General features: G+C 47.0%; 1 protein-coding gene across 3 annotated transcripts in view; it reads right to left on the bottom strand.

The window, feature by feature from the left end:
* The window catches only part of itpr3 (inositol 1,4,5-trisphosphate receptor, type 3), a 72,569-nt gene that overhangs the window by 37,651 nt on the left and 12,418 nt on the right, over nt 1-22,500 (bottom strand). For 2 of the 3 annotated variants that reach the window (XM_056423726.1, XM_056423727.1), the window contains exons 5-25: nt 13,872-14,030; nt 13,690-13,788; nt 13,479-13,562; nt 12,980-13,126; nt 12,753-12,848; nt 12,255-12,299; nt 12,009-12,148; nt 11,205-11,304; nt 10,111-10,271; nt 9,893-10,034; nt 9,551-9,715; nt 9,289-9,461; nt 9,072-9,191; nt 8,669-8,750; nt 8,205-8,323; nt 7,831-8,082; nt 6,565-6,709; nt 6,321-6,465; nt 5,952-6,160; nt 4,210-4,330; nt 3,715-3,769 (exon numbers count right to left, since the gene is read on the bottom strand). In XM_056423726.1, the coding sequence (XP_056279701.1) occupies nt 3,715-3,769; nt 4,210-4,330; nt 5,952-6,160; nt 6,321-6,465; nt 6,565-6,709; nt 7,831-8,082; nt 8,205-8,323; nt 8,669-8,750; nt 9,072-9,191; nt 9,289-9,461; nt 9,551-9,715; nt 9,893-10,034; nt 10,111-10,271; nt 11,205-11,304; nt 12,009-12,148; nt 12,255-12,299; nt 12,753-12,848; nt 12,980-13,126; nt 13,479-13,562; nt 13,690-13,788; nt 13,872-14,030 (2,759 nt within the window). Of the gene's footprint in view, nt 1-3,714; nt 3,770-4,209; nt 4,331-5,951; nt 6,161-6,320; nt 6,466-6,564; nt 6,710-7,830; nt 8,083-8,204; nt 8,324-8,668; nt 8,751-9,071; nt 9,192-9,288; nt 9,462-9,550; nt 9,716-9,892; nt 10,035-10,110; nt 10,272-11,204; nt 11,305-12,008; nt 12,149-12,254; nt 12,300-12,733; nt 12,849-12,979; nt 13,127-13,478; nt 13,563-13,689; nt 13,789-13,871; nt 14,031-22,500 lie in introns of those variants that run through there. The other variant, XM_056423728.1, reaches the window with a different exon arrangement.

The following is a 22,500-nucleotide window of genomic DNA, read 5'->3' as shown; positions in this document are numbered from 1 at the left end:
GTCCCCTTCCTGTTACACAACATGTCCCTTCCTGTTACTAACATGTCCCTTCCTGTTACACAACATGTCCCTTCCTGTTACACAACATGTCCCCTTCCTGTTACCAACATGTCCCTTCCTGTTACACAACATGTCCCTTCCTGTTACGCAACATGTCCCCTTCCTGTTACACAACATGTCCCCTTCCTGTTACACAACATGTCCCTTCCTGTTACAACATGTCCCTTCCTGTTACACAACATGTTCCTGTTACGCAACATGTCCCCTTCCTGTTACACAACATGTCCCCTTCCTGTTACGCAACATGTCCCCTTCCTGTTACACAACATGTCCCCTTCCTGTTACACAACATGTCCCTTCCTGTTACACAACATGTCCCTTCCTGTTACACAACATGTCCCTTCCTGTTACACAACATGTCCCCTTCCTGTTACAACATGTCCCTTCCTGTTACACAACATGTCCACTTCCTGTTACACAACATGTCCCTTCCTGTTACGCAACATGTCCCTTCCTGTTACACAACATGTCCCCTTCCTGTTACACAACATGTCCCCTTCCTGTTACGCAACATGTCCCTTCCTGTTACACAACATGTCCCTTCCTGTTACACAACATGTCCCCTTCCTGTTACACAACATGTCCCTTCCTGTTACACAACATGTCCCTTCCTGTTACCAACATGTCCCTTCCTGTTACAACATGTCCCTTCCTGTTACACAACATGTCCCTTCCTGTTACACAACATGTCCCCTTCCTGTTACACAACATGTTCCCTTCCTGTTACACAACATGTCCCCTTCCTGTTATGCAACATGTCCCCTTCCTGTTACACAACATGTCCCCTTCCTGTTACACAACATGTCCACTTCCTGTTACACAACATGTCCCCTTCCTGTTACACAACATGTCCCCTTCCTGTTACACAACATGTTCCCTTCCTGTTACACAACATGTTCCTGTTACGCAACATGTCCCCTTCCTGTTACACAACATGTCCCCTTCCTGTTACACAACATGTCCCCTTCCTGTTACACAACATGTTCCCCTTCCTGTTACACAACATGTTCCTGTTACGCAACATGTCCCTTCCTGTTACGCAACATGTCCCTTCCTGTTACACAACATGTCCCCTTCCTGTTACGCAACATGTCCCTTCCTGTTACACAACATGTCCCTTCCTGTTACCAACATGTCCCTTCCTGTTACACAACATGTCCCTTCCTGTTACGCAACATGTCCCTTCCTGTTACGCAACATGTCCCTTCCTGTTACACAACATGTCCCCTTCCTGTTACACAACATGTCCCTTCCTGTTACACAACATGTCCCTTCCTGTTACAACATGTCCCTTCCTGTTACGCAACATGTCCCTTCCTGTTACACAACATGTCCCCTTCCTGTTACACAACATGTCCCTTCCTGTTACACAACATGTCCCTTCCTGTTACACAACATGTCCCTTCCTGTTACACAACATGTCCCTTCCTGTTACGCAACATGTCCCTTCCTGTTACACAACATGTCCCTTCCTGTTACACAACATGTCCCCTTCCTGTTACACAACATGTCCCTTCCTGTTACACAACATGTCCCTTCCTGTTACACAACATGTCCCCTTCCTGTTACACAACATGTCCCCTTCCTGTTACACAACATGTCCCCTTCCTGTTACACAACATGTCCCTTCCTGTTACACAACATGTCCCCTTCCTGTTACAACATGTCCCCTTCCTGTTACACAACATGTCCCCTTCCTGTTACACAACATGTCCCTTCCTGTTACGCAACATGTCCCTTCCTGTTACACAACATGTCCCCTTCCTGTTACGCAACATGTCCCTTCCTGTTACACATGTCCCTTCCTGTTAACATGTCCCCTTCCTGTTACGCAACATGTCCCCTTCCTGTTACACAACATGTCCCCTTCCTGTTACGCAACATGTCCCCTTCCGGTTACACAACATGTCCACTTCCTGTTACCAACATGTCCCTTCCTGTTACAACATGTCCCTTCCTGTTACGCAACATGTCCCCTTCCTGTTACGCAACATGTCCCTTCCTGTTACACAACATGTCCACTTCCTGTTACACATGTCCCCTTCCTGTTACACAACATGTCCCCTTCCTGTTACACAACATGTCCCCTTCCTGTTACACAACATGTCCCCTTCCTGTTACACAACATGTCCCCTTCCTGTTACACAACATGTCCCCTTCCTGTTACGCAACATGTCCCCTTCCTGTTACACAACATGTCCACTTCCTGTTACACAACATGTCCCCTTCCTGTTACACAACATGTCCCCTTCCTGTTACACATGTCCCCTTCCTGTTACGCAACATGTCCCCTTCCTGTCCCTTCCTGTTACATGTCCCCTTCCTGTTACGCAACATGTCCCCTTCCTGTTACGCAACATGTCCCCTTCCTGTTACACAACATGTCCCCTTCCTGTTACACAACATGTCCCCTTCCTGTTACACAACATGTCCCCTTCCTGTTACACAACATGTTCCCCTTCCTGTTACACAACATGTCCCCTTCCTGTTACGCAACATGTCCCCTTCCTGTTACACAACATGTCCACTTCCTGTTACACAACATGGCCCCTTCCTGTTACACAACATGTCCCCTTCCTGTTACACAACATGTCCCCTTCCTGTTACACAACATGTCCACTTCCTGTTACGCAACATGTCCCCTTCCTGTTACGCAACATGTCCCCTACCTGTTACACAACATGTCCCCTTCCTGTTACACAACATGTCCACTTCCTGTTACGCAACATGTCCCCTTCCTGTTACGCAACATGTCCCCTTCCTGTTACGCAACATGTCCCCTTCCTGTTACGCAACATGTCCCCTTCCTGTTACGCAACATGTCCCCTTCCTGTTACACAACATGTCCCCTTCCTGTTACGCAACATGTCCCCTTCCTGTTACACATGTCCACTTCCTGTTACGCAACATGTCCCCTTCCTGTTACGCAACATGTCCCCTTCCTGTTACACAACATGTCCCCTTCCTGTTACGCAACATGTCCCCTTCCGGTTACACAACATGTCCACTTCCTGTTATGCAACATGTCCCCTTCCTGTTATGCAACATGTCCCCTTCCTGTTACGCAACATGTCCCCTTCCTGTTACACAACATGTCCACTTCCTGTTACGCAACATGTCCCCTTCCTGTTACATAACATGTTCCCCTTCCTGTTACACAACATGTCCCCTTCCTGTTACGCAACATGTCCCCTTCCTGTTACACAACATGTCCACTTCCTGTTACGCAACATGTCCCCTTCCTGTTACGCAACATGCCCCCTTCCTGTTACACAACATGTCCACTTCCTGTTACGCAACATGTCCCCTTCCTGTTACACAACATGTCCCCTTCCTGTTACACAACATTACCCCCTCCTGTTACACATGTCCCCTTCCTGTTACACAACATGTCCACTTCCTGTTACACTTAAAGGACAATATCACACTCTGCTAAATGTGTGATGTATAATAATACTATGAATAATATTAATAATATGAATAATAATAATAATATTAATAATATTATTAATAATAATATTGTTATTATTATTATTAATAATTATTATAATAATATGCCATAATTCAGTGATGGTGAGTTGTATTTTTGATGTTGTATTTAAGGTTTTATTTTGTTATCCCCACATGTGAACATCATGCGTGTGCGTGACGTACCCGACTCCGAACATGGCCTCCGCCTGCTCCCCGATGTGCTGCAGGTTGATGACGGCTGGACAACACACAAGAGAGGTATCACTTCTACACACTCCTTCACCAAGTGTGTTGTTGGACACACAGACACACACACACACACAGATACACAGACAGACACACACAGGAACACACACACAGACAGACAGGCACTCTCACACACACAGTAACACTTACACAGAAAAACACACACACTCACACACATACACACAGGAACACACACACAGACAGACACACACACACTCACACATAGGAACACACACACACACAGACACACACAGAAAAACCAACACACACACAGAGAGACAAACAGACACACACTTTTAAAGTATGTGCAATTAAATGTTCCTCCTGGTCAATGGAGGCAGCACGTTTCACATTATTGAATTTATATATATATATGTATTTATTTATTTGATCATATTCTGTGGACATGTTGATCTCCCTGAGCAAACGGACCTGCGTTCTCCGTGTTGGTGGTGGCGTCGGCGTCGGCCATCGGGTAGACCTCCACGAACTCCTTCTTGAACACGGACAGCAGGAAGGAGATGCGGTAGTCCAGGCGGACGTTCAGGATGAACTGGGGAGGAGTTACGGCCAGTTAGTAAAAATAATAACTAACACGTGTGGGAAGATTATTACAATAAGAGTTATCTATTCATAATTAGTATTCCCCCTCATGTGGTATTTATAGCAGATCAGTTTGACTAATTAACATCTTGTTAAGTTCTTCACACGTTTAATAAACACGTGAATAACCTGAACAATGTGAACAACGTGAATAACGTTAATAACGTGAATAGCTTTAATAACGTGAATAACATTAACAACGTGAACAACGTGAATAACGTTAACAACGTGAATAGCTTTAATAACATTAATAACGTGAACAACGTGAATAACGTGACCAGCGTTAATAATATTAATAACGTGAACAACGTGAATAACATTAATAACGTGAATAGAATGGGCACTCGGTAGAGCGCATACCTTCGCATATCACAAGATTGGGCATTGAATTATGAACATTTTGGCATTAGTTGCATGCCAATTGGACAAAAATGTATCGTGCTATGGTAAAAAAGAGTTTGACCTTTCCATGACCTTGACCTTGACCTTTGACCCGATTGATCCCAAAATCTAATCAAATGGTCCCCAGATAATAACCAATCATCCCACTAAATTTCATGCGATTCAAGAACATTTTGACCTGTTCATGACCTTTGACCTTGACCTTTGACCCGATCGATCCCAAAATATAGTCAACTGGTCCCCGGATAATAAACAATCATCCCACCAAATTTCATGCGATTCGGTTCAATACTTTTTGAGTTCTGCGAAAGATTTTGACCTGTTCATGACCTTTGACCTTTGACCCGATCGATCCCAAAATCTAATCAACTGGTCCCCGGATAATAAACAATCATCCCACCAAATTTCATGCGATTCGGTTCAATACTTTTGAGTTCTGCGAAAGATTTTGACCTGTTCATGACCTTTGACCTTTGACCTTTGACCCGATCGATCCCAAAATCTAATCAACTGGTCCCTGGATAATAAACAATCATCCCACCAAATTTCATGCGATTCGGTTCAATACTTTTTGAGTTCTGCGAAAGATTTTGACCTGTTCATGACCTTTGACCTTTGACCTTTGACCCGATCGATCCCAAAATCTAATCAACTGGTCCCCGGATAATAAACAATCATCCCACCAAATTTCATGCGATTCGGTTGAATACTTTTTGAGATTTGCGAATAACACGCATACAAATAAATAAATAAATAAATACACGGCGATCAAAACATAACCTTCCGGCATTTTCAATGCGAAGGTAATAATGTGAAAAACGTGAATAACATTAATAACGTGAATAACTTTAACAATGTAAACAACGTGAATAACTTAAACAACGTGAATAACGTGAATAACGTGAACAACATTACCAACGTGAATAACGTGAATAGCTTTAATAACATTAATAACGTGAATAACGTGAACAACGTGAATAACGTGACCAGCGTTAATAATATTAATAACGTGAACAACGTGAATAACGTGAATAACATTAATAACGTGAATAACGTTAACAATGTAAACAACGTGAATAACTTAAACAACGTGAATAACGTGAATAACGTGAACAACATTACCAACGTTAATAACGTGAATAATGATGACGTTTACGATGTTAACTAACCTGTAGTATCTCCAGTATCTTCAGCTTGGTGTCCATCACCGTCAGGTTCAACTTGTCAATACTGTCTTTACTGCCTCTCTGTCCGTCCAACGCATTCCCCGCCCCTGCCCCCGCCCCTCTGGCACCTCCAAATAAGGACTGCTTCCTATTGAGGACCATGGTGGACATGATCTGACCCATCCCATGGATGGAGCGCTTCACGTTCTTCCCTTCACAGGGAGGACAAGAGCAGATGTTACTCACGACCCACGTTATGCATGTTCTCTCATTCAATACTCATTTATTATGATTCTCAACCAATGTGATGTGACATCATCGAACAGTGTTCGAAGGCCTTGTTCTGGCGAACGTAGCCGGAGCAGAGAGTACCTGATCCATCCTCATGGAACGAGACGGCGGCATATCCAGGATTGGGTCGACAGTCGATGATGCCCAGCAGGGTTCTGGTGAGTCTGAGCAGCTCGAAGAAACTGTAGAAACCAAAGTAGATCAAATGTCTGGCCAAGCTCACCACCTGGAGAAAGAAAGCAGAAGCAAAGGAAGTGATCATGGGAGACGAGTGTAAAGCGGAGGACGGTGAACGTAGTCCGATGAGCCGTCGAGGAGCACCGACCTCGTACGTCAGCTTGTTCTTCTCCTCGTTGTGGAAGGGCAGCTCGTCGTTCAGGACGTTGTTGAGGTATTCCTCCATGAACGCCATCGTATTTGAGAAGCGGTTCTTCTTGTTGTCTCTGCTGTCGTCCATATGGGAGTCATAACTGAGGACGAAACACGGGAGGAACAATTTAGGAAACAGAAAACAGAATAAAACACAGTTTGTGGTGGTTTTCCTGTGATGAACGAACAAACCTAAACCTAAACCTAGAAAACACTGAAGTATGAAGGTAGTGACAAGTCCCAACTGAGCTATCCAGGCTACAAAGACTTATTTTTCATGCAAAGATGTGTTTGCGATGAAACCGTGAGACTTTGTTAAGTTACCATGAACATCTGGACTGGAGCAGGGTTGACCCCGAGTGGCATGTAGTTTGGTAAAACTACATGTTATTGGGAAGTCTTAAAGAGCTGAGGACTAAGCAAACACAGAACTCAGTCATGGCCACAACCAGACCTCCTTGATGAGGAGAGGGTACCAGACAAGGAACTCACGAGTAGATAAGATTTACCACCTGAACAGGGACTTGAACCTCCTGGACCCTCAGATTAAAAGTCTGATGCTCTACCGACTGAGCTATCCAAGTTTAGAAAAGACTTATTTTTCACGAAAGATGTGTTTGCGATGAAACCTTAAGACGTTGGTAAGTTAACATGAAAATCTGGACTGCAGCAGGGTTGCCCCTGAGTGGCATGTAGTTTGGTAAAAATACAAGTTGTTGGGAAGTCTTAAAGAGCTGAGGACTAACCCAATTTCAAGCCTGAACAGGGACTTGAACCCTGTACTCTCAGATTAAAAGTCTGACGCTCTACTGACTGAACTATCCAGGCATCAAAAATACTTTATTTTTCACGAAAGATGTGTTTGCGATGAAACCTTAAGGTAAATTACCATGAAGATCTGGACTGGAGTAGGGTTGACCCCAAGTGGGAAGTCTTAAGAAGCTGAGGACTAACCCAATACAGAACTCAGTCATGATTGAAGTCTGATGCTCTACCGATTGAAGAAACAAGTTTGATCTGGAGAACACTTTTGGCCATTATCATAAAATGAAGTAGAGGAAATGTAATCCAGATCCCAGACAAGCGTTTTACTCTCTACCAACTGAGCTATCTCGGCTCCTTTTGCCAAAAAGTTGGTCAAACCAGTCCAAAAAGAGATGTCAAAGTGACAATTGACATTAACGTAACAAAAGACATTGCTTTAGTATTACAATCTACGAACTCTTTGATGCTGATGGAGGTTGGGATCTCGGTCCAGAGGCGGGCAAATTTCACAGGTGTGACCAGCTCCTGGGGGTCTCGGTCCACGTGGGCATGGAGCATGAGGCGACAGAAGGAGGCCCGGATGTCAAAGGGCAGCGTCTCGTCCATCATGCACAGGAAGATGAGCTCCACGTCCAGCTGCTTGGAGATCTCATCGATGGCCAGATACTGACGGTCCAGACACATGCGTGCAAAGAGCTTCAGCTGGTATCTGAGGGAGTCCACAACCACAAAGGCCGCTTTGCTTTCTCCTCTTGTCATGGCTGGGGTAACTTTCAGTATCCTGAAATATCGATGAACTCTTCGGTGCACGGCCCCTCCTTGAGTGCCTACCTGTAGTAGGTGAGGACGTTCTCGTCGTGGGCGTTGCCCTGCCTGGCCTCCTGAGCCAGCTGTCTGATGCCCTTCTCCTGCCTCTCGGTATTGGTTTTGTCTGTCCACACCAGCCACACCTGCAGGAAGAGACAAGAACCGATACATAGCTGATGAGACCCAGAAGAACAACGTGGTTCTGCCTTCTCGTATCCTCCGGTGCAGTCGGTCTTCATCCACAGCTCGTCCGGTCTAGCCAGCCCGGCAGAACCAGTCAGGGAAATGGAGAATTGTTGTGATTAATCTCGGATGGAAGGATTCCGTTCGAGGAAGAGATCGTTTTCTGGATTAAAATTCCACTCGTGAGCCATAAGCAGAATCTATGGGAGTCGTCGTGTCACAGAGTCCAACGACCACGGTTTGATTCCGGACTTGAATCTTTGTTTCCTTTTTCTTTCTTTTTTTAAAGACGTAAACAGATTTACCTCTTCCTCATCTCCGTAGTCGTCCATCCCCAGGTAGTCTCCCTGACCGCCAGCAGAGGGCGCATTTTTGGGAATACGACGTCTAGATGAAGGATGAAAGTTAAATTATATCATGTTGACATGAAAAGCATCATTTAGATAGGCGAGTAGCGTTTTGCGTTTACTTTGCAGCAGGAAAAACTATACTTCAAAATAAAAGCTTGGTTCTGGAAATTGAATACTCTCACTGGATTACTTTGATTCTGAAAAATAATCCTGTAACCCTGCCACGGTCAACACGTTGTCCAGAACCACGAGTTCAGATACAGAGACCGCCAACATCACGTCAGATAAGCCTTGAATAATTATATAATAATGCAAAGATTATTTGTAATTCAGGGGGTCAAAGGTCATCCCTCCTCACTCTGTCTTGATGAGGATGTCCTGGTTTTTGGGGTCCAGCACACATTTACAGATGAGTTCCTGAGTGACGGGAATAGCAACGTTGTTGGACACGCAGAGGTCCGACAGGTAGTCCAGAAACCTGCAAACACACACACACACACACACATCAGATGTTAAACTAACATTCAGCTCAAGCCCCTCCCCCCCACCCCACCGCTTGCCGCCCCCATGTGCACCTGGGCTCCCGGTTCCTGCGGACCAGGCTGACGAAGGTCTCCACCTCGGTCTTGGTGATGTGCTTCTCCAGCAGCTTCCTGTTGTTGTTGAGCAGCGCGGTGATGGTGTCCTCGGCCAGGATGTCGTAGCCGATCTGACCCTGCATCACGCCGAACTGCTTGGCTATGTGCTCCTGGGGGGGGGCATCATCATCACCATCATCACCATCATCACCATCATCATCATCATCACCATCACCATCATCATCATCTTCCTCCTCACCTGGTTCTTGCGGTAGTCCTCCTGGGAGTGCCGGAGGACCCTGTAGCAGAGTCTGAACATGTACTGGTAGGGAGAGTTCTTCTGGTCGGCCAGCTCCTCCAGCCGCAGCAGAGGACCCTCCCCTCCCCCACGGTCCTTGAAGGGGGCCTTCAGGATGCCGAAGATCTGCACACACAGGCAGGTGTTGGCTAGTGGACATTCGCGCCTACCCCCTTCCCCCCGGGGGGCTGCCGGTGGACTCCTACCCCCTTCCCCCCGGCGGGCCCCTAACCCCATCCCCCCGGGGGGCTGCCGGTGGTCTCCTACCCCCTTCCCCCCGGGGGGCTGCCGGTGGGCTCCTACCTGCTTGAGGATGTTCTGCTCCCTCATCAGCTTCTGCCTCTCCCGGTTGGCTTTGGTCATGAGGACGTCCAGGACCGCCTGGCCGCTGTTCAGGGCGTCGGCCACGAAGAAGACCACGTCCTCCAGCAGCTTGATGGCGAACCTGAGCGAGAGAAGCCGAGCATGTGACACACACACTCACACACTCACACACTTACACACACACACACGCTGCGTACCGCCGGTCGTTCTGGCTGATGAAGCCCTGGCTGAACTGGTCCACCACGGTGCTCAGCATGGCGCTGGCGTCGTTGGCGAAGTCCAGATCTCTGATCTCCATCACGGGGACTGAGACGATGGCGAACGCCTCCTTGTCCTCCTTCGTGGGACACGTTCCCAACTGCAGAACCACAACTGTTATTATCTGTAGTTCTCTGGTCGAAGGTTCTCTAGTCAAAGGTTCTCTAGTCAAAGGTTCTCTTGTCAAAGTTTCTCTAGTCAAAGGTTATCTAGTCAAAGGTTCTCTAGTCAAAGGTTCTCTAGTCAAAGGTTCTCTAGTCAAAGGTTATCTAGTCAAAGATTCTCTAGTCAAAGGTTCTCTAGTCAAAGGTTCTCGAGTCAAAGGTTCTCTAGTCAAAGATTCTCTAGTCAAAGGTTCTCTAGTCAAAGGTTCTCTAGTCAAAGATTCTCTAGTCAAAGGTTCTCTAGTTCTCTCGTCAAAGGTTATCTAGTCAAAGGTTATCTAGTCAAAGGTTCTCTAGTTCTCTTGTCAAAGGTTATCTAGTCAAAGGTTATCTAGTCAAAGGTTCTCTAGTTCTCTTGTCAAAGGTTATCTAGTCAAAGGTTCTCTGGTCAAAGGTTCTCTAGTTCTCTCGACAAAGTTTCTCTAGTTCTGTCAACAAAGGTTCTCTAGTTTTCTCATCAAAGGTTCTCTAGTGCTCTAGTCAAAGGTTCTCTAGTTTGTCAAAGGTTCTCTAGTGCTCGAGTCAAAGGTTCTCTAGTTAGTCAAAGGTTCTCTAGTGCTCTAATCAAAGGTTCTCTAGTTAGTCAAAGGTTCTCTGGTGCTCGAGTCAAAGGTTTTCTAGTTCTCTCGTCAAAGGTTCTCTAGTTAGTCAAAGGTTCTCTCGTGCTCTAATCAAAGGTTCTCTAGTTAGTCAAAGGTTCTCTGGTGCTCTAGTCAAATGTTTTCTAGTTCTCTCGTCAAAGGTTCTCTAGTTAGTCAAAGGTTCTCTTGTGCTCTTGACAAAGGTTCTCTAGTCAAAGGTTCTCTAGTTCTCTGGTCAAAGGTTCTCAATTTAAAGGTTATCAAGACAACGGTTCAGTGAGGACTCACCATGAGTCTGATGGGTCGCTCCTCGTCGATGTCGATGGGGAAGTTGGTGCTCTGGATCCAGGTGTTGGTGCACAGGTGTCTGAGCCGTACATACGAGTTCCTGAAAGACGACCAGCACCCTGGTTCACCATGGGGGTCTACTCAGTTCACCTAACCCACCCTGGTTCCCCATGGGGGGGGTCTACTCAGTTCACTTAAACCACCTTGGTTCCCCATGGGGGGTCTACTTAGTTCACCTAAACCACCCTGGTTCACCTGGGGGGGTCTACTCAGTTCACCTAACCCACCTGGTTCACCTGGGGGGGTCTACTTAGTTCATCTAACCCACCCTGGTTCTCCATGGGGGTCTACTCAGTTCATTTAAACCATCCTGGTTCCCCATGGGGGGGGGGGGGGGGGTCTACTCAGTTCATCTAACCCACCCTGGTTATCCATGGGGGGTCTACTCAGTTCACCTAAACCACCCTGGTTCCCCAAGGGGGGGTCTACTCAGTTCACCTAAACCACCCTGGTTCCCCATGGGGGGGGTCTACTCAGTTCACCTAAACCACCCTGGTTCCCCATGGGGGGGTCTACTCAGTTCATCTAAACTACGGATCAATATCTTCACCAATCAGCTGAGTTTCTCTTTTAAAAGACTTCTTGATTCTGTTTTGATTGTGAAACTGGAGACTTCCTGCAGTCCTTCACAATAAAAGCATGCAGAAGGTAGTAAGGTCTTCCTCACTTCACACGGACACCGTTGTTCTGTGACATTAAAATACTTCTTGGTGTTATTTTATTGTGAAACTTCGGCGTTCCTACCGCGGCACGAAGGAGTCGGTCTTCTGCAGGGTCGTCGGGTCGAGCTCGAACAGCGAGGCGATGTCGTTGCCGTGAGCCACCGCCACCAGCTTGTACTTGATCCTCTCGCCCTGGGAGCGCTTGATGCTGCGACTGTCCATCTACGGAGGGGTCGGAGGTCAAGAGATCAGGAGATGGAGGAACCGGGTTCCTCCATGGGAGGGGATGTTCTGCCGTGTTCTTGCACGTTCTCCCGCTCAGACTCACCGAGGCCGCCGGCTCTGCATTGTCTCCTTTGTAACCCGGGTTCTCCTACAAGAACAAACGGGGACAACGTTTACATGTACTGCCCCTTTAAGGACTTCTCAGAGTGAAGAACCAGTGGAACTAAAGGACCGTCTAGGCCTCCTTCAAGTCTCCGTTCTGTTGGGAACAATACCTCGAAATCCGATTGATTAACATGAGAACTGAAGCAATGAAGGAATTAATCAATTAGTCAATCAACAGTTCTGATCATCGATTAACTTTTTCCTGGATGAATATACAAATATAAATATTTAGAGAGAGATAGATATATACAGATATATATATATAGATATATACAGATATATCTATATATATATATATATACTGTATATATATATTAAAACAAGTTATGTCTATAAATGTATAAATAAATATATGTGTATATATATATATCATATATAAATGTATGGCTAAAAATGTATATATATATATATATATACCCAGTGTTGTCATGGTTACCTCAGCAGCCATGTAGTTGCCGGTGGCCAGGTGTTTGAAGCGATAGAGGCTGTTCCAATGTCCCGCCCCCCCACGGCACGGGTCGTGATGGACAACCTGCCGGACCAATCAGCAGACAGAGAGAGTTCAACACAACTTCAACTGTGTGTGTATGTGTGTGTGTGTGCGTGCGTGTGTGTATGTGTGTGTGCGTGCGTGTGTGTGTATGCGTGCGTGCGTGTGTGCACCTCGATCTCCCACAGGGCGTTGGAGCTCGTTGCCGACGTCGCCGACTGCCTCAACGTCGTTCGGAGGAAAACGTGCAGTTTGCTTTTGTACTCGTCGCAGGTCAGAAACTTTTCCTGCTCGGCGTGAAACAAGCGCACCACCTCGCCCTGAAAGAATAATGATGACAATATAATAATAATTATTATTATTCTTCTTCTTCTTCTTATTATTACTATTATATTGATAGTAATAATGATAATAGTAATAATGATAATAATAATGATAATAATTATAATGATAGTCTGGATATGCATGTGAAATTCCATCAGTCGACGTTTGTTTGGAGAGATTAATAATAATAATAATTCCTTGATAAACAACAATAATAATTCAAAGGTAAAATGTGTTGGTAGTGTTTCTATCGTTCCTTCTTTAAATCTTTTTTTCAGTCAAACCGTTAAGAGCTGGAGTGTACTGTGTGTACTGTGTGTACTGTGTGAACTGTGTGTACTCTCTCACCCCTTTCAGGACTTCCTCCCGGTGGTCACTGTACATCATGAACAGGTTGATTTTCCAGCTGGTGTTGCAGTTCACAGAGTTCACCTGCAGAGGGAGGAAGAGCTGTTGGCTGGGGTCCTCATCAGGACTACATTACAGTACTTCAGTCAGTACTACAATAAAATACTTCATACAGTACTTCACTGCTACAGTACAGTACTACAGTCAGTACCTCCTTGCAGCCTGGGTGGTCGCTCAGCTGGTAGTTTGAGGCGTGGAGCGGCTGACCAGCGTTCACCGGGTTCAGCATCACTTTGTCTCCCACGACCACCTGCAGCCAGACAGACACATAGGTGTGTGTGTGTGTGTGTGTGTGTGTGTGTGTGTGTGTGTGTGTGTGTGTGTGTGACTCACGTTGTCCCCGTTGGCCCGTAGCTTCCAGAAGGGCTGGATGAAGAGCCAGGAGCCCTCGTTGCCCGTCCCGTCCAGCGTGACCCGCATGGCGTTCTTCTCCAGCAGCGCCGGCAGCCGCTTGTTCACCGTCAGGTATTTATTACTCTTCATGTGGAGCAACTGCAGGCAGACATCATCATCATCATCATCACCATCATCACCATCTTCATAATCATCATCACCATCATCATCACCATCATCATCCATCAGCTTGTAGTACCATATTGCTCCACTAGAGGGCTGCTTCACTAAGTTTGGGGCTACTTGTGGTTCCTAGAGTCTAAAGTAGGAGGAGCCAGAGCCTTCAGGTATCAAGCTCCTCCTCTTTTGTGGAACCAGCTCCACTGCCTTTAGAGATGCTGCTATAGAGCGTATTCACTCACGTGACCACAACAAACTCTGGCGGCCATGTTGGGGTCCCACCACGGCATTGTTTTGCTGGTTTGTATGCCGCTCTTCCCTGAGAAATGACCATTATATCCTGAAGGAGACACGATTTCAGTTCAAAGCGGTGTGCCTTGTGATTATGGTCCTGTGCCTCATTGTTGGATGTGGGACTAATGATTCAGAATATGGGTTTATCAGCTCAACAAGAGGCTATTACTTCAACTTGTCATGCATCTCCTTCGGCTTCACTCGGCGTCTGAGCGTCAGGACTGTTCTCATGTGTTTCTGTTGACACATCGGGTTGTGGGCACGTTTCCATTGACACTCTCTCGTCAATAATCTCTTTTTGCTTTTTCGCCGAGCGAAAATCAATGTCTTTCACTTGCGCAAAAGGAACTGTGGATGGAAACTTGGGAGGAAGCCATGCACATGGCAACTCCGTCGGGCGATGTCTGCCTTTACTCTGTGATTCATTTCAAGGTAAAATAAAACACTGGCTCCATGGGAACAGCACTCAGCACGGCCAGCCAAACAGTCACTGCTGGTCCTGAAGGAGCTGGAAGCGCTTCATCAGACACTCGTCCTGGAGGCGGAGCTGTGACTACGGATCATATATGAACCCAGACACGGGGCGCTTGATGTTCCCACATTTGTGGTATTTCCACAACAAGTATAACGCAGAAATAGTTGTTAATGTCCCATGGTCGATAGCGGAAATGAAAACTGTTTTACAGGAATGTGACCGGGCTATGTGCTGGTAACTCGGGGTCACTAGCGAATTAACCACAAAGTGTTGAGCGAGTAAAATCAGTTAAAAAAGCGTTGCAAATATTCAATTCCAACCGCTGAAATCTTTCTTTGGTAATGCAGAAGGACATGAGGTTGCTGGGCTCTCACGTAATCAAACAGCGGACACGATAGCCAGGTCAACTTCTTCTGACATTTAATAAGTGGACCCCAAGATGGCGCCATTGAGATTCTGACGTCACGTGAATACACTCTATAGACTGACAGGCTGCTGGGGGACGTCTAGGATACACTGAGCACCTCTCTCCTCTCCTCTCTCCTTATGGACGTTTAGGATACACTGAGCTCCTCTCTCCTCTCCTCTCTCCTTATGGACGTTTAGGATACACTGAGCTCCTCTCTCCTCTCCTCTCTCCTTATGGACGTTTAGGATACACTTAGCACCTCTCTCCTCTCTTCTCTCCTTATGGACGTTTAGGATACACTGAGCACCTCTCTCCTCTCCTCTCTCTCCTTATGGACCTTTAGGAGACACTGAGCACCTCTCTCCTCTCCTCTCTCCTTATGGACGCTTAGGATACACTGAGCACCTATCTCCTCTCTTCTCTCCTTATGGACGCTTAGGATACACTTAGCACCTCTCTCCTCTCTTCTCTCCTTATGGCGCTTAGGATACACTGAGCACCTCTCTCCTCTCCTCTCTCCTTATGGCGCTTAGGATAGACTTAGCACCTCTCTCCTCTTCTCTCTCTCCTTATGAACGTTTAGGAGACACTGAGCTCCTCTCTCCTCTCTCCTTATGAACGTTTAGGATACACTGAGCACCTCTCTCCTCTCCTCTCACCTAATGAACGTTTAGGATACACTGAGCACCTCTCTCCTCTCTCCTTATGGACGTTTAGGATACACTGAGCACCTCTCTCCTCTCTTCTCTCCTTATGAACGTTTAGGATACACTGAGCACCTCTCTCCTCTCTCCTTATGGACGTTTAGGATACACTGAGCACCTCTCTCCTCTCTCCTTATGGACATTTAGGATACACTGAGCACCTCTCTCCTCTCCTCTCTCCTTATGGACGTTTAGGATACACTGAGCACCTCTCTCCTCTCCTTATGGACGCTTAGGATACACTGAGCACCTCTCTCCTCTCTCCTTATGGATGCTTAGGATACACTGAGCACCTCTCTCCTCTCTCCTTATGGACGTTTAGGATACACTGAGCTCCTCTCTCCTCTCCTCTCTCCTTATGGACGTTTAGGATACACTGAGCACCTCTCTCCTCTCTCCTTATGAGCGTTTAGGATACACTGAGCACCTCTCCTCTCCTCTCTCCTTATGAACGTTTAGGATACACTGAGCTCCTCTCTCCTCTCTCCTTATGGACGTTTAGGATACACTGAGCACCTCTCTCCTCTCTCCTTATGGACATTTAGGATACACTGAGCACCTCTCTCCTCCTCTCTCTCTCCTTATGGTCGTTTAGGATACACTGAGCACCTCTCTCCTCTCCTCTCTCCTTATGGACGCTTAGGATACACTGAGCACCTCTCTCCTCTCCTCTCTCCTTATGGACGTTTAGGATACACTGAGCACCTCTCTCCTCTTCTCTCTCTCCTTATGGACGTTTAGGATACACTTAGCTCCTCTCTCCTCTCCTCTCTCCTTATGGACGTTTAGGTTACACTGAGCACCTCTCTCCTCTCCTCTCTCCTTATGGACGTTTAGGATACACTTAGCACCTCTCTCCTCTTCTCTCTCCTTATGGACCTTTAGGATACACTGAGCACCTCTCTCCTCTCCTCTCTCCTTATGGACGTTTAGGATACACTTAGCACCTATCTCCTCTCTTCTCTCCTTATGGACGCTTAGGATACACTGAGCACCTCTCTCCTCTCCTCTCTCCTTATGGACATTTAGGATACACTTAGCACCTCTCTCCTCTCTTCTCTCATTATGGATGCTTAGGATACACTGAGCACCTCTCTCCTCTCCTCTCTCCTTATGGACATTTAGGATACACTTAGCACCTCTCTCCTCTCTTCTCTCCTTATGGACGCTTAGGATACACTGAGCACCTCTCTCCTCTTCTCTCTCCTTATGGACCTTTAGGATACACTGAGCACCTCTCTCCTCTCCTCTCTCCTTATGGACGTTTAGGATACACTTAGCACCTATCTCCTCTCCTTATGGACGCTTAGGATACACTGAGCACCTCTCTCCTCTCTCCTTATGGACATTTAGGATACACTTAGCACCTCTCTCCTCTCTTCTCTCCTTATGGACCTTTAGGAGACACTGAGCACCTCTCTCATCTCCTCTCTCCTTATGGACGTTTAGGATACACTTAGCACCTCTCTCCTCTCTCCTTATGGACGTTTAGGATACACTGAGCTCCTCTCTCCTCTCTCCTTATGGATGTTAGGATACACTGAGCTCCTCTCCTCTCTCCTTATGGACGTTTAGGATACACTTAGCACCTCTCTCCTCTCTTCTCTCCTTATGGACGTTTAGGATACACTGAGCACCTCTCTCCTCTCCTCTCTCTCCTTATGGACCTTTAGGAGACACTGAGCACCTCTCTCCTCTCCTCTCTCCTTATGGACGCTTAGGATACACTGAGCACCTATCTCCTCTTCTCTCCTTATGGACGCTTAGGATACACTTAGCACCTCTCTTCTCTCCTTATGGCGCTTAGGATACACTGAGCACCTCTCTCCTCTCCTCTCTCCTTATGGCGCTTAGGATACACTTAGCACCTCTCTCCTCTTCTCTCTCTCCTTATGGATGTTTAGGATACACTGAGCTCCTCTCCTCTCTCCTTATGAACGTTAAGGATACACTGAGCTCCTCTCTACTCTCCTCTCTCCTCTCTCCTTATGAACGTTAAGGATACACTGAGCACCTCTCTCCTCTCTCCTTATGGACGCTTAGGATACACTGAGCACCTCTCTCCTCTCTCCTTATGGACGTTTAGGATACACTGAGCTCCTCTCTCCTTATGGACGTTTAGGATACACTGAGCACCTCTCTCCTCTCTCCTTATGGACATTTAGGATACACTGAGCACCTCTCTCCTCTCTCCTTATGGACGTTTAGGATACACTGAGCACCTCTCTCCTCTCTCCTTATGGACGTTTAGGATACACTGAGCACCTCTCCTCTCCTCTCTCCTTATGGACGTTTAGGATACACTGAGCACCTCTCTCCTCTCTCCTTATGAACGTTTAGGATACACTGAGCACCTCTCTCTCTCTCTCCTTATGGACGTTTAGGATACACTGAGCACCTCTCTCCTCTCTCCTTATGGACGTTTAGGATACACTGAGCACCTCTCTCCTCTCTCCTTATGGACGTTTAGGATACACTGAGCACCTCTCTCCTCTCTCCTTATGGACGTTTAGGATACACTGAGCACCTCTCTCCTCTCCTTATGGACATTTAGGATACACTGAGCACCTCTCTCTCCTCTCTCCTTATGGACGTTTAGGATACACTGAGCTCCTCTCTCCTCTCTCTCCTTATGGACGTTTAGGATACACTGAGCACCTCTCTCCTCTCTCCTTATGGACGTTTAGGATACACTGAGCACCTCTCTCCTCTCTCCTTATGGACGTTTAGGATACACTGAGCACCTCTCTCCTCTCTCCTTATGGACGTTTAGGATACACTGAGCACCTCTCTCTCCTCTCTCCTTATGGACGTTTAGGATACACTTAGCACCTCTCTCCTCTCTCCTTATGGACGTTAGGATACACTGAGCACCTCTCCTCTCTCCCCTTATAGACGTTTAGGATACACTGAGCACCTCTCTCTTCTCTCCTTATGGACATTTATGATACACTGAGCACCTCTCTTCTCTCCTTATGGACGTTTAGGATACACTGAGCACCTCTCTTCTCTCCTTATGGGCATTTAGAATACACTGAGCACCTCTCTCCTCTCTCTCCTTATGGACTTTAGGATACACTGAGCACCTCCTCTCCTCTCTCCTTATGGACTTTAGGATACACTGAGCACCTCTCTCCTCTCTCTCTCCTTATGGACGTTTAGGATACACTCAGCACCTCTCTCCTCTCTCTCCTTATGGACGTTTAGGATACACTGAGCACCTCTCCTCTCTCTCTCCTTATGGACATTTAGGATACACTTAGCACCTCTCCTCCTCTCTCCTTATGGACCTTTAGGAGACACTGAGCACCTCTCTCTCTCTCTCCTTATGGACGTTTAGGATACACTGAGCACCTCTCTCCTCTCTCTCCTTATGGACGTTTAGGATACACTGAGCACCTCTCCTCTCTCTCTCCTTATGGACCTTTAGGATACACTGAGCACCTCTCTCTCCTCTCTCCTTATGGACGTTAGGATACACTGAGCACCTCTCCTCTTCTCTCTCCTTATGGACGCTTAGGATACACTGAGCACCTCTCTCTCTCTCTCTCCTTATGGACGCTTAGGATAAACTGAGCACCTCTCTCCTCTCTCTCTCCTTATGGACGTTTAGGATACACTTAGCACCTCTCCTCTCTCTCTCTCCTTATGAACGTTTAGGATACACTGAGCACCTCTCCTCTCCTCTCTCCTTATGGACGTTTAGGATACACTGAGCACCTCTCTCCTCTCTTCTCTCCTTATGGACGTTTAGGATACACTGAGCACCTCTCCTCTCTCCTCTCTCCTTATGGACATTTAGGATACACTGAGCACCTCTCCTCTCCTCTCTCCTTATGGACGTTTAGGATACACTGAGCACCTCTCTCCTCTCCTCTCTCCTTATGGACGTTTAGGATACACTGAGCACCTCTCTCCTCTCCTCTCTCCTTATGGACGTTTAGGATACACTGAGCACCTCTCTCTCCTCTCTCCTCTCTCCTTATGGACGTTTAGGATACACTGAGCACCTCTCCTCTCCTCTCTCCTTATGGACATTTAGGCTACACTGAGCACCTCTCTCCTCTCCTTATGGACGCTTAGGATACACTGAGCACCTCTCTCCTCTCTCCTTATGGACGTTTAGGATACACTGAGCACCTCTCTCCTCTCTCCTTATGGACGTTTAGGATACACTGAGCTCCTCTCTCCTCTCCTTATGGACGTTTAGGATACACTGAGCACCTCTCCTCTCTCCTTATGGACGCTTAGGAGACACTGAGCACCTCTCTCCTCTCCTTATGGACGTTTAGGATACACTGAGCACCTCTCTCTCTCTCCTTATGGACGTTTCGGATACACTGAGCACCTCTCTCCTCTCTTCTCCTCTCTCTCTCCTTATGGACGTTTAGGATACACTGAGCACCTCTCTCCTCTCTCCTTATGGACATATAGGATACACTGAGCACCTCTCTCCTCTCCTTATGGACGTTTAGGATACACTGAGCACCTCTCTCCTCTCCTTATGGACGTTTAGGATACACTGAGCACCTCTCTCCTCTCCTTAAGGACGTTAGGATACACTGAGCACCTCGCTCCTCTCTCCTTAAGGACGTTAGGATACACTGAGCACCTCTCTCCTCTCTCCTTAAGGACGTTAGGATACTGAGCTCCTCTCTCCTCTCCTTATGGACGATTAGGACACACTGAGCAGCCGTCTCCTCTCCTCTCTCCTTATGGATGTTTAGGATACACTGAGCTCCTCTCTCCTCTCTCCTTATGGACGTTAGGATACACTGAGCACCTCTCTCCTCTCTCCTTATGGACGTTTAGGATACACTGAGCACCTCTCTCGTCTCTCTCCTTATGGACTTAGGATAGACTGAGCACCTCTCTCCTCTCTCCTTATGGACATTTAGGATACACTTAGCACCTCTCTCCTCTTCTCTCTCCTTATGGACCTTTAGGATACACTGAGCACCTCTCTCCTCTCTCCTTATGGACGTTTAGGATACACTTAGCACCTATCTCCTCTCTTCTCTCCTTATGGACGCTTAGGATACACTGAGCACCTCTCTCCTCTCCTCTCTCCTTATGGACATTTAGGATACACTTAGCACCTCTCTCCTCTCTCCTTGTGGACACTTAGGATACACTGAGCACCTCTCTCCACTCTCCTTATGGACTTAGGATACACTTAGCACCTCCTCTCTTCTCTCCTTATGGACGTTTAGGATACACTGAGCACCTCTTCTCTCTCCTTATGGACCTTTAGGATACACTGAGCACCTCTCTCCTCTCCTCTCTCCTTATGGACGTTTAGGATACACTTAGCACCTATCTCCTCTCTTCTCTCCTTATGGACCTTAGGATACACTGAGCTCTCTCTCCTCTCTCCTTATGGACTTTAGGATACACTGAGCACCTCTCTCCTCTCTCTCTCCTTATGGACGCTTAGGATACACTGAGCACCTCTCCTCCTCTCTCCTTATGGACGTTTAGGATACACTGAGCACCTCTCTCCTCTCTCTCCTATGGACGCTTAGGATACACTGAGCACCTCTCTCTCTCTCTCCTTATGAACGTTAAGGATACACTGAGCACCTCTCTCCTCTCTCTCCTTATGAGCGTTTAGGATACACTGAGCACCTCTCTCCTCTCTCTCCTTATGGACGTTTAGGATACACTGAGCACCTCTCTCCTCTCTCTCCTTATGGACGTTTAGGATACACTGAGCTCCTCTCTCCTTATGGACGTTTAGGATACACTGAGCACCTCTCTCCTTATGGACATTTAGGATACACTGAGCACCTCTCCTCTCCTCTCTCTCCTTATGGACGTTTAGGATACACTGAGCACCTCTCTCCTCTCCTCTCTCCTTATGGACGTTTAGGATACACTGAGCACCTCTCTCCTCTCCTCTCTCCTTATGAACGTTTAGGATACACTGAGCACCTCTCTCCTCTCTCCTTATGGACGTTTAGGATACACAGAGCACCTCTCTCCTCTCTCCTTATGGACATTTAGGATACACTGAGCACCTCTCTCCTCTCCTCTCTCCTTATGGACGTTTAGGATACACTGAGCACCTCTCTCCTCTCCTCTCTCCTTATGGATGCTTAGGATACACTGAGCACCTCTCTCCTCTCCTCTCTCCTTATGGACGCTTAGGATACACTGAGCACCTCTCTCCTCTCTCCTTATGAACGTTTAGGATACACTGAGCACCTCTCTCCTCTCCTCTCTCCTTATGAACGTTTAGGATACACTGAGCACCTCTCTCCTCTCCTCTCTCCTTATGAACGTTTAGGATACACTGAGCACCTCTCTCCTCTCCTCTCTCCTTATGAACATTTAGGATACACTGAGCACCTCTCTCCTCTCTCCTTATGGACGGTTAGGATACACTGAGCACCTCTCTCCTCTCTCCTTATGGACGTTTAGGATACACTGAGCACCTCTCTCCTCTCTCCTTATGGACGTTTAGGATACACTGAGCTCCTCTCTCCTCTCTCCTTATGGACGTTTAGGATACACTGAGCACCTCTCTCCTCTCCTCTCTCCTTATGGACGCTTAGGATACACTGA

The sequence above is a fragment of the Pseudoliparis swirei genome, chromosome 9 (genome assembly GCF_029220125.1).
Source record: "Pseudoliparis swirei isolate HS2019 ecotype Mariana Trench chromosome 9, NWPU_hadal_v1, whole genome shotgun sequence".
Classification (NCBI taxonomy): Eukaryota; Metazoa; Chordata; class Actinopteri; order Perciformes; family Liparidae; genus Pseudoliparis; species Pseudoliparis swirei.
The sequence above is the reverse complement of the archived record's forward strand: the minus strand, read 5'-3'. Positions and strand labels throughout refer to the sequence as shown.